This window comes from Macaca mulatta, chromosome 20 (assembly GCF_049350105.2).
Source record: "Macaca mulatta isolate MMU2019108-1 chromosome 20, T2T-MMU8v2.0, whole genome shotgun sequence".
NCBI lineage: Eukaryota > Metazoa > Chordata > Mammalia > Primates > Cercopithecidae > Macaca > Macaca mulatta.
The window spans coordinates 79,033,665-79,045,757 of NC_133425.1; the positions used below are offsets into that span (position 1 = coordinate 79,033,665).

Sequence of the window (12,093 nt, forward strand, 5' to 3'; positions counted from 1 at the left end):
TTTTTTTTTTTTTTTTTTTTTTCCTTGAGATGGAGTCTTGCTCTGTCACCAGGCTGGAGTGCAATGGCATGATCTCAGCTCACTGCAACCTCCACTTCCTGAGTTCAAGTGATTCTCCTGCCTCAGTTTCCTGAGTAACTGGGATTACAGGTACATGCCACCACACCCAGCTGATTTTTGTATTTTTAATAGAGATGGATCTCACCATGTTGGCCAGGCTGGTCTTGAACTCCTGACTTCAAGTGATCTGCCTGCTCAGCCTCCCAAAGTGCTGGGATTCCAGACATGAGCCACTGTACCCTGCCAAATCCTGTTTTGCTCATATCTATTTTCCTTGAGCTGTAGCAAACACATTCTGGGGAAGACTGAGCTCCAGGATGTGTGATGGAGATGTCTATTTACCCAAGTTTTATCTTCAAGTTGCAGGTTTGGAAAATTGCCTGACAGCTTTTATAGACTCAGAATTAGCCACAGAGGACAGCCAGTGGCTATGTCATTCTATGACTTTTACAGCTTCGAAAGTGCAGCAGCCACGGACACAGAGGGCCAGTGCCAGGGTTTCCTGATAACTTTGCCATTGCCAAATACATTAGTGCTTTTATGTACTTCGTGCATCACTGCTAGTCCCCATGAATAATATGCAGTACTGTAATTGCTTATTCGTACATAGTACATTCATATATAAGAGTACATTACAAACCTAGTCTACATACATATAAGCACGTATTAACAATTCCTTAATTAACTACCACACATCTACTGTTGTCAAGTACACAATAAAACCTAACCCATATGAATATTGACCTGTACTAGAAATCCTTAATATTATGTAGTACATGCATTCATTCATTGGACATAGCACATCTCAGTCAAGAAGTCCCTCACCAACAAGGATATCCCCTACCAAATTTTGGCCTCTGAATATGCCAGCCTCTGAGAAATCATCATCCCGCTCAGCAGTACTACCCTCCTCGCTCCAGACCCGTAACACTTGGGGGTGACTATCCTGAAACTATACCTGGCATCTGGTTCTTACTTCAGGGCCATAAAACTAAGTAAGATCACCCACATGTTCCTCTTAAATAAGACATCTCCATGGACTAATGACTACCACCCTATTAACCAGCCTTGGCAACAAAGTGAGACTCTGTCTCAAAATAACAAAAAAAAAAAAAAAAAAACACAGGACTTGTAGGAAGGAGCCATTCTCCTCTCCCTATATTCCTGCGCTGGTCCATGATGCAATGGCTCTCAAATGCTAGCATATATAAGAATCATCTGCAATGCTAGTTAAAATGCAGATTTCTGGGCTTGCCCCAGACCCACTGTGTCAGAAAATGAGGGAGAGGTGTGCCAGGTGGTTCTGTTCACAGGGCACACCTCTTGTCAAGGGACATGGCCTTTGGGGAAGGGGTTTCCATAAGCTTGTCCGCCCTCCCTGCAAATTCCAGGGGAAGAGGTGCCCACAGAGGCTGAGGCTCTTACTGACTTCAGCTTTGCTAGTGAGTGAACTTCCTTTGCTTTGGAATTGGGATGCAGACTCTCCCTCACCCCACACTGGCTGTCTCCCTGGTCAGTAGGAAGGGCCTTGAGCTCTATATATCTCTCAACACATGTGAAGCAGAGCCCCAGACCACCTTCTAGAAGCCAGTTAGGCCATGCTCTCTGCTGCTGTCCACTGTGCCAGCCATTGGGGCAACCATTAGGAATGCATTCTGCTGGAAGTAACAGAATGTTAGACTAATAGCGGCTTAACTAATGAAGGGAATTTAAGAATTTTTATAACTAGATGAAGGTAGGCCAGTCCAGGATTGGCCAACAGTTCCAGGTGGCAGAGAGCCAGCAGTGGGGTGCCTCAGATGCTTTTGACTTTTTCCTCTTGGACATAAAGTGGCTGCCAAAGCCCCAGGCATCATGTCTTCCCATTGCTGTGTCCTAATGCAGGACATAAGGGGGCAGCCAGGCGAATGAGAGAAGGTGCTCTCATGTGACCCTCTCCTCTTATCGGGGCAGAAAACATCCTTTCTAAGGGTACCCTGGGCAATTTCCCATGATGTTTCGTTGGCCGATGACAGATTTTCCTTAACTTCAAGGAAAGCTGAGAAAGTCCACATCTGGCCTTTGGACTTTTACAGTGGATAAGGAAGAGGGTGGGCTGGTGATTGCTGTTGGGCAGCCAAGCACGAGCAGGTCTGCCCTAACCAGTTAGCAATCCAACATACGGAACAACTATTTGGAGCCTCAGGATGCTGCTGGTTTCCAGTACAGTCCTGCCTCTCAAAAGGACGAAATCCCAGTGGCTCTGACAAATGAGTTCCTGCTTCGTATTTAAAACCTTCAGATCAGAAACACCCTTAGTTGCTTTCTAAACTGATTCTAAAACCACCAGACAGTTATTCTTTCAGCCGAATATAATCAATCCTGCATTTTAAGTTTATTTTCTATTTTGTCCTCAAAGAAAGTAGCATCCAGAAAGCATCCCTGGTTCCCCAAACCTTTCACAGACCTAAACATAGCTATCCAGTCAGTTCTGGATCCTCCCTCTTCCAGCTAACAAACCCAGGTCCTCCATCCTTCCCATGTGAGTCAGCTTTTCCAAGCTTTAAATTTCCCAGGACAGTGGTTTACACCCTCTCTTGACACTTGAAAAAATATTAATTGAATTGCCTCTCTGTAGCTTCCATCAGGAGTATTTTCAATTTCCTCCCATCCCTGACACAGAGGCCCGGCAACAGACAAAGCACATTAATAAGATTGTGTACTTTGTGAGATCATAGAGGGCTTCTTAATCCAATTACAGCCCTCAGAGGGGATTAGGAAGAGAGACCCATGTGTCACCAGCTCTAGGTGTTCTGGCCCTGGGCATCGTACAGCTGGAGTTAGTAGATCCCACCTTGGGTGAATGGAAATAAACATTAACGTGGCCCTGCTCCCTTCCTAAGGCCAGCCTCTCACTGCGTGGCTCCCTCCCTCGCTGCTCCCCTTCCTCTGTGGCATCCTCCACGGCATACTTCCTCCGAAGCCAGCGTTCCGTTCAGGGCGTTCTGTTCAGGGAGTGTCAGCCTGGGAACATAGGAGAAAAACTGGGGCTGGGGAAATGACTCTTGCAGCTCTTGCTTCCCCGCTCTTCTTCCTCACCATCTTCACAGCTTCTTGTTATTGATATCAATGCTAGGCCTAGCTCCATGGGAAATATTCAGCATTCATCTTGTCCCCTGATCTTTACAACAATCCTCTGTACTAGGATTTTATTGAAGAGAAAGCTGAGACTTCAGGGGTGGCGGTGACTTGCTGGTGGTCCCAGCGTTATGATGCATCAGGGCCAGGACTTGACCCCCACCCATCTTTCTATTTAATTAAAAAAACAGGGGATTTAAAAGGTAGAAATATCCAAGAATGTTAGATTTTTGCATAATCAAAATGATATATAATTGTGTTGCAAAAGACTAGTGCTAGAGAAAAGCACAAGAATTACTGTCATTCATTCATTCATTCATTCATTCATTCATCCAATGATATTTATTTAGAGCTCACTATGGTCCTGACACTGTGCTAGGTGCTCTGTATTCACGGGTGAAAGAAAGGGTGTCTGTCTACAGCCTCCAAGGCAGCTTATAGTTATAAGAGCAAGAACTTTTGCTGCAAATAATGATGTCCCCAGGAAAGAAGGAGAGGAGGGAGGGAATCGTCTCCTTGGGAAAAAACAACCAGTGGTCCCCAGCCGAGGAAAAGGAGCTGAGCGGCACAAATTGGTTATTTCCAAGCATCTTGACTGTCTCACTTGTCAGCAGATGGCTGAATTCCCCAGAAACCCCACTATCCTTCTGCTTGTGCGTAGGTCTCTGGCTCTGGGGAATGAGATGTCAGACCAAATGAGGCCAAGATTGTGATTAGTGCTGGTGTGGGTGGAGATGGCCCTTGGGAGACTGAGGTGCTCGGCATCTCACTGCTGTTCAGAGGACCCACCCTCAGCGTTCTCGTGACCCAACAAGCCAAAGGCTCTGCCCCCTCCAGGGTCCTATTTGAGATGAATGGCTGTATTTTCCAAGCATGGCAGCTCCCTGGCCCTGGTTTGAAGTTTACTTTACTGAGGTTGCACATTCTGGCATCACTTGGGATGGACAGAGATCCATTATTAGGATCCATAGAAAGAAGGATAGAATGGTAAATTACTGCTGTGTTACGGGGATCGAACCGAAACACCACTATGCAGCCACTCAGTACTAAGAGCTTTGCATCTGTTAACTCTTAAAATCCTATTACTAACCCTGCTGGGAGTTGTTCTAGGTGAAGAGAGGAAGTCCAGTTACAACCAGGAAGCATCTCCAGTGTGTGTATGTGTGCACACACTCTCCCATGTGTGGAGTGCTTAGCCATGAATACATGTCAGCTGTAATTATTATGAAAGTGACTTTATTTGCCTAAAGACACTCTGACCCAACCTGCCAGATTCCACTCCCACTTTGGTGCCAGCTCTTTCCCCAGCATCAATGGTCCTCATCTCTGCTTTCATTTTCCCACATCCACAGCAACCTCTACAACTGTAGTTGCTTACTTTTAGTTGAGTGTAAATCAAATCTCTTGACTCATTTAGTCTTGTCCTTCTTGCAAGAATACCCATTATGGCATGGGTCTGATGGGTTAGCTACTTGTGCCAGTAAGCATTAGGAAAATAACTTGACAGAAGCAGTATGCCCTCATCTTACCTAAATGTCTCCCCATGCACCCCTGACAGAGCCCCACTCTGGGAAATGCCTGCAGCCACCACATCATGTGCTCTCGTGGTTGGGAAAGAGAGTGACAGACACTCAGTTGGCAGCACCATTGTATTCCTAATGTTTATCATGGAGTTTCTTTGACATCCTCTGGTTTAGTCCACACAGTGGCTGGGGGAGGTGGGTACTATCGGCCCCCTTTGCAAAATCAGCTAGAGTGGTCCTCATCAAGGCTGCCCATTGACACTGGGGTAGGACAATCCACCATTATGTGGGACTGTCCTGGGCACGGCTTTGAATCTAGTATTGCTGTCCCCTGCCGGGCAAATGGCTGTAGAGTCCTTGAGTCAGTTGAAAATGCTCCCATACATTTTCACATGCCCTCAGATGGGCAGGGCCCAGCGGCTTAACTCCACATGGCTCAGACTCTCAAATCCTTTTCCCCACATTGTACTCTACTAGAAACCATGCGCCCAGGCTATGCTTGAAGGGACATAGAGACCCTTTGACTTTGTGGCAAGTGAGAGAGAAACATTAAATATAAAACTTTGGTTTTCCTGTTCCATTTGATCCACTGTGATCACAGAGGCAGGGTTATCTTGCTGTAAAGCGACTGAGGCTTGGGCTTTGTGGTCTTGTTTACCAGAGCCCCCGTGGGTGTCGGGGCTGTGGAGTTACAGGTTCCAGGCAGGGAGGCTTTAAGCCTCGCCGTTGCCAGGGAGTTGCCTAACAAGATCTCAGAGGGAGGCTCACTAAGGTTCAAGTCACTCACTGCCCAGATCACTAAGGCTCAAGTCATCTGTTGTCATTCATTTCTTAATAAAAAACAAACAAACAAACAAAAAACCAACATCCATACCTAATCTCACATTTTCATGTTTCGTATTCTTTGTCTTAAAGATAGCCCCCCAATTACACAGGCTGCCTCCAAAGCCCAGCTCCATCCCTGAAGGCCCACTGTGGCTCGTGGAATTTCAGAGGGAGTTTGTGCAAACCACCTGCCCTTCGTGGCTGGTGTGCATCCTGAGACCCTTCTGTCTGCTTTCCAGCCGTTGGACTATGAGATTTCCGCCTTTCACACCCTGCTGATCAAAGTGGAAAATGAGGACCCACTCGTACCCGATGTCTCCTATGGCCCCAGCTCCACAGCCACTGTCCACATCACTGTCCTGGATGTCAACGAGGGCCCAGTCTTCTACCCAGACCCCATGATGGTGACCAGGCAGGAGAACATCTCTGTGGGCAGTGTGCTACTGACAGTGAATGCCACGGACCCCGACTCCCTGCAGCATCAAACCATCAGGTGGGTGAGTGGCTCCGGAACCACAGACGGGAGGTGGGCAGGAATTGCTTTTCCTTTCCAGTCGCAGAAGCTGGTTGTCAGGAGCAGATACCATTAAATTAAACTTGTTAACAATCCGGGCAAGTGGGAGGAAAGCGTCATAGCGAGGAGGTTGTGGCTGACGGCTGCAGGGGGCCAGGCTCTCTGGTGAGGGTGGTGCTCCCACCTGATTCCGACCTGGGAGGAGAGTAGCTTCAGGGCTGTTTTCCCAAATGACCAGCAAGGTCTGCTGGCCCTGAGCACAGTACTTGAAGGGAGAGAGGAGGGAGCCACTCCGGGTAGCCTCCTGCATCTCAGAAACTTGCCTACTTTGTCATTAGCACTGCTTCATGACAAATGTTTTAGCTAACTCCATTTACAGATACAGGTATTGCAGATTCATCGAGGTTCAGTACTTGCTCAAGCAGCCCAGCCTGGTGGCAGAGGAATCAGGATGGAAACAGGACACTCTGCAAAGTTCATGCTCCCTCTAGCTGCTAAATGCTCACTGACTCTGAGCTGTCAGGAGGGGTAGGAGCAAAGACACTTCCTGGCGCTTGGAAATAGATCATTGGGATTGGTGTTCTGCCTGATGAGGGGCAGGCAAAAATTAATAATAATAATAATAGTGTCTTCAGAAATCTCTGTCTTCCTTTCTTAAGCTCTGCCTGATGTTTAGATAAAAGGCATTTTCATAATGAGATTTAATTAAATGGTCGCTCTCTACCCGTGGTGCATCTAATGCTCACAAATAAAAGACACCCTCATTGGTGCATTGTTTCACAATAAACTTAAATCAGCGTGCAGATCCAAATGCACGCCTGTCTCTGCAGAAGACAGTTATTAATCTTCCTCCTCCAAAATCTAATCTTCTTCTCATATGAGATACAAATAATCAAGTACTGGACACACAATAAACACATGTCTGATTTTCCTGATTTGAAACACCTGAAAATGTGCAACAGGGACTGAGTCAACCACTTTACTTTGGAGCAAGCTGGCAGAGAAGAAGCAAAAGTTATTTTCCAACCCCAAAAGTGGATTTATTTTTATGGCTAAGCTTTCCGAATGCCAGATGAACTAGACAAGCGTGTGAAATAATACCAAATCCTATAATAATGTGAATCTGAAATAGCCATTCTTTTTTTCCCTTCTTTTTCTTGTTGCTGTCTGACAATGGAAACACGCAATTTAAACATCAAAGAGAAAGTCTCTCTTAAGTACTTAGATGGGAAAACTGGTAGTTTAACAGACTACAAGGTAGTTGGACAAAGGTAGGATGGCTACAGGTGAGCTTATCTGTCATCTTGTATTTCTGCAATTGCAGGTGAAAGCAGGGACACTGAGGGTGATAAAATGAGTTAAATCAGGTTGATGTTTTGGACCCTGTGTCTCTGCCATTGCTGGAACAACATGGGATGCCGCCAGTCATAAAAGAGTTAATGCAATGAGGAGGGATGGATGGAGGTGTCTAGGACCGAGGACTAGATGTCCCACAAAGATGGGACAGACAGTGGGAGAGGAAGGTCAGGCTGGGTTGTTTGATTAAGACCAGCTCTGCTGACTTGGGCAAAGAGAAAATGTGCTGGAAGACCCTATGGATACTACATATGATGGAGGAATATCTGAAGAACCCGCTTGAGATAGCACAGGAGCTAGGGCATCCTTCAGGCTCTAAGTCACAGGAACAGACAGGCTTGCAGTTCAGGATCTCACAGCAAGAATAAACCAGCTCCAGCTGTTTTCCATTCTAGTGTCATTCGGCCCATGGTCACATTCCCAGGGCTGCTCTGCCTTGCTGGAGCTGGGGTCATGCGCCTCCCTGCTCCGGGCACCTTGACTAGTGATCAATCGGGATGATGTTTGCAGATACCCAGCACAGAGGGCGGCTGACTGAGAAGGAGGGATGAACATCTTGTCTGGCAAATGAAGCTTGCTACTGGGAGTATGGAGGCAGGCCACAGGTACAGTCCCAGCAAACTGAGTTAGGAACAGGATTCCAGCCTGGGGAGGGAGGGGCGCCTCGGAGAGCCGAGACATTAAGGAGCATCCGGGCCAAACGAGCCATGGGGAGCAAAGGTCACGTTACTATTAAACAGCACTGGCAGACAAGGGACTTGATCCCACCGCTGTGCAAGAGAAGGAGGTCAGAGAAAGCAACCTAGAAATGACTGAAGGTAACACCCATGGGGAGAAGCTGGAACGCAGAAAGTTCTGAGGATCTTCCTGTTTCTCTAGCGAGTGTGATTATCACAGCTGTGGCCTTCCATCACAAGTAACCAGGAACCAACTCACAGTGACATAGGCCAAAGGGGGTCCTGCTTACTCGCATGGGTCACCACACCTAATGGAAAAGTCCATGGGAACGAAGGCCTCCAGCATGATGGAATTCAGGTGCTCAGACCATATTCCTTCTCCATATCTGGCTCTCCTTTCCCCTGGGTTGTCTCTATGCTCAGCCGTATTTTCACATCTGTAGAGGGAAGAGGGAAGAGGCACCAGCAACATCTGTCCTTGATCCTCCCAGAGGAAAGCAACATCTTCCTTCCTAATCAGTAGCCCAGCCCAAGGCCCAGGTTGAGTCACGAGCACAACTCTCTGAACCAAGCAGAAGATTAGCAGGACGGATTGTGCCAGGAGTCCCGATGCCTGAGCCTGCCACGGACCCCAGCACCCAGCTCTGAGGGCCTGCAGGGGCGGCTACCCGAGGAAGTGCAGGAGGCTCGTCCCAGAGGATGGGAAAAATGCTGAGTAATCAGGAACCACAGAGAGCCACTGGCACCAAGGTCAACCTTGTGAACCCCACAGAAAATAGAGCTGCAATGTGTCTCTGCAGCTGCCTGAGACAGGATTCCAGCCTGGGGAGGGAGGTTCAATGTGACTCTTAGGTCTGCGTAAGAGTTCCAGCATTTACGAATTGGCCTGGCTAAGTGATGGCTGGACTAATCCCTTTCCCAGCCTTGGAGCAAAGTAAATATGTCCGTGCATGTGCATATGTGTGTATTGCACATATTTCTCTGGCCTCACTCCTCACACATATTCCTTCCTGCTGGCAGCCACAGCGGCCCACACGTGACCCTTTCTCAGCCTGGCACTGGCTGGACCTCCCCCGTTTTCCTTCCTCCCTTCCCCCCAGCCCTTCCCTCCCTTCCCACCCCCCAACCCCGCCAGCCCACCTTTCCCTCCTTTCCCTTTCTTCCCCTCCTCTCCCTTTCTTCCCCTCCTCTCCTGGAGTAAAGCCGGGATAACATCTCAGCTATTGTCACGGGAGCTCTTTGGGAAAAAGAGGCTCATTAATTATTTGCAGCCTTTGATCCTGCACACTGAGAAGTGCTGTCCCTGGGGGCCTGTGTGTGCAGCAGAGGAATGGGGCTGCAGAGAGGGACTAGGGAGGGAGACAGTTTTCTAATCTAATTGTCTATGCTGAGTTACCCAGTCTTCTCAGATAGATGCAACGGCCTTGCACATCATGGTGTTACTGCTGTTGTAGTAATGATTCTTCAGAGAGCAGGCATTGGAAGAAGAAACTTATCTCAAAGAGAACTCTTCCTTCTTCTCCTCCTCCTCCTCCACAAAACAGGAGTCAGGCATCTCCTAATAACATTTTAGTATCTCTAATATCTCTTTCTTCTTCTTCCTTCTGTTGACTGCTGATGTGATACCTCTGTTCTTGTCTTCTTAGTTTAAAAGAATTTAAACAAGAGACACACAGCAAAAGAAGTGCAGCATAGAGTAATTTATTGCAACAGAAAAAGAATAGATTGAAAGTTAGGTGCAGAATCGCCAGTGCACTCTGAGAGAGAGGATTCGGGGTGGGCTGATCGCAAGAATGAGACAGCAAAGACCCACCCCAGGGAGGCTCCCTTCTGGGAGTCTCCAATGATTATTCGTAAGGAGGTGGGAAGAGGCGTTACTAGGAAGCTGTTCCGGGTGGTCTTTCGGGGGCACCTGTGCAGTAGCTGCACATGCTCATTCATGTGTCACGTGTCTCTTTAGCATCTAAAATCTCCACCCAGGGCTGTGTTTTTCACGATTATGATGAGCAAAGAGTCAGTTTAAGGACAGGTAAAATTAAAATGTGTGTGTTCTCTGAAGGGGAAAGTCTCCACTGAAGACAGCTTCGCTTGAATGAGCTCAGTTACTGTGCAAATCCTGAGATTGACTGTGTTGGCTTTGCGGTCACCACAGTTGCTGCTGCGTCCCGAGAACACGGTCACTTCCTTGACTACCTATCCACCCTCACTCCTCCTCCTTCCTCTGTCTCTCTGCCTGACTGTCTCTCTGTTTCTGTCTCTGTCTCCCCACCCCACCATCTCTGTCTTTTCTGACATTCCCTGTGATTCAGCTCCAACAACCCCATCTCATCTCACCTTATTTATCAGGCCCTCGAAACTAAAAGCCCCCATGACAGACCGGGATCCTGAGATCCTGGGATCCTGTGGCGGGGCCTGCCCATCCTAATGGCCACTGTCACCTCCTCCCTGAGGGGGCTCCTTCCGTGGTCAAAATGGGAAGCCGCCTCCCCAACCCCAACCCCACCGAAACTTAGGAACACACTTCCAGCTAAGTCCAGCTCCTGGGCCACGTCCTGCCTCGCATGAGGAAATGCACGCCTCAGGCACCACCGCTCCTCTGCTGACCACAGCCAGATACCCTCTCATCTCCCTAGGGAATGCTCAAGTCAGCAAAAGGTGCCTTGATCTCCAAGGAAGCTGGGACTCCAAAGACAAGGGGTGTCCAAACATCAGAGGGAATCTTCTCACTAAAAAGCCTGGGTTATTAAGACTCGCTAAAAAGCCCTTCACATTGTGTTATTAGCCAAACCAAAATGAACAGCAGTGGTCTAGTGACAGATGAAATTCTTCTTTTTTTTTTTTTTTATTTTTTTTTTTTTATTTTATTTTTTTTTTTTTGAGACGGAGTCTTGCTCTGTAGCCCGGGCTGGAGTGCAGTGGCCGGATCTCAGCTCACTGCAAGCTCCGCCTCCCGGGTTTACGCCATTCTCCTGCCTCAGCCTCCAGAGTAGCTGGGACTACAGGCGCCCACCACCTCACCTGGCTAGTTTTTTGTATTTTTAGTAGAGACGGGGTTTCACCGTGTTAGCCAGGATGGTCTCGATCTCCTGACCTCGTGATCCGCCTGTCTCGGCCTCCCAAAGTGCTGGGATTACAGGCTTGAGCCACAGCGCCCGGCCGAAATTCTTCTTTTTAATGACACTATCTTCTTATCCTTATTATAAAGTTAAGACAGTTTCTGGAAGAAACTTTTGAAAAGACAGGTAAGAATCAGGAAGATAATAAAGTATCTGTCATCATCTCAGACAAGGAAATCCCTTTTTCACCACTTGGGTCTATCTGCCTCAGTCACGTATGTGAGTATTCTGTTCTTCATTACCAAAATTGGCTTGCATTATCCACCCTCAAAACTCACCATGTTTATTTCCCAGTATATGCTGAACAGCTTTCTGTCCCAAGAAATAGCCATTATTTTTCATTACTGAATAGTGTGCTATTATTCCATTATAGGGATATACTCATCTGTTTATAACCTTGTTGTTGACTATTTACATTGTTTACACTTGTTTGCAGTTTTTTAAAACATTAGCAGGCATGCTTTTAGTGAAATTGTTTAATGCATCATTAATATCCTGAAGACAAGTCCCTGAAAATACTTTGGTTGAGCAAATGTATTACTCTGTATTGTTAACGTTTTTTGGCATATACAGAATTCTTTGTTTTTAAGTCTAAGCAGTCAAATTTATATTTACCGTTATTTCTAAATTGATGTCACAATTTAGAAAGTCCTTCTCCTCTCCAAGATCATGTACATCAGGTCCTAAAACAGAGCAGGTTCCCACTCTGTCCTCTCCACATGTGATGATGATAAGACTTGCTTGTGCTTTCAGGGTAGCAGCTGTCCCGTAGGTGCACCAGGTAAAATATGCTGATGATATTGGAGTATCTCTAATGAGAAGTGGACTCATATAACTGAACTGGTTTGCTCATTATTGTTAGAAAGAGTAGCTCAGGCTGGGCATGGTGGCTCACGCCTGTGATC

The 12,093-nt window shown here is 47.2% G+C and overlaps 1 protein-coding gene across 10 annotated transcripts in view; it reads left to right on the forward strand.

Moving 5' to 3' along the window:
• Window positions 1–12,093, forward strand: part of CDH13 (cadherin 13) — a 1,167,676-nt gene that overhangs the window by 1,036,652 nt on the left and 118,931 nt on the right. For all 10 annotated transcript variants that reach the window (XM_077984054.1, XM_077984047.1, XM_077984053.1 and 7 more), the window contains 1 exon segment: window positions 5,765–6,018. In XM_077984054.1, coding sequence (XP_077840180.1) covers window positions 5,765–6,018 — 254 coding nt within the window.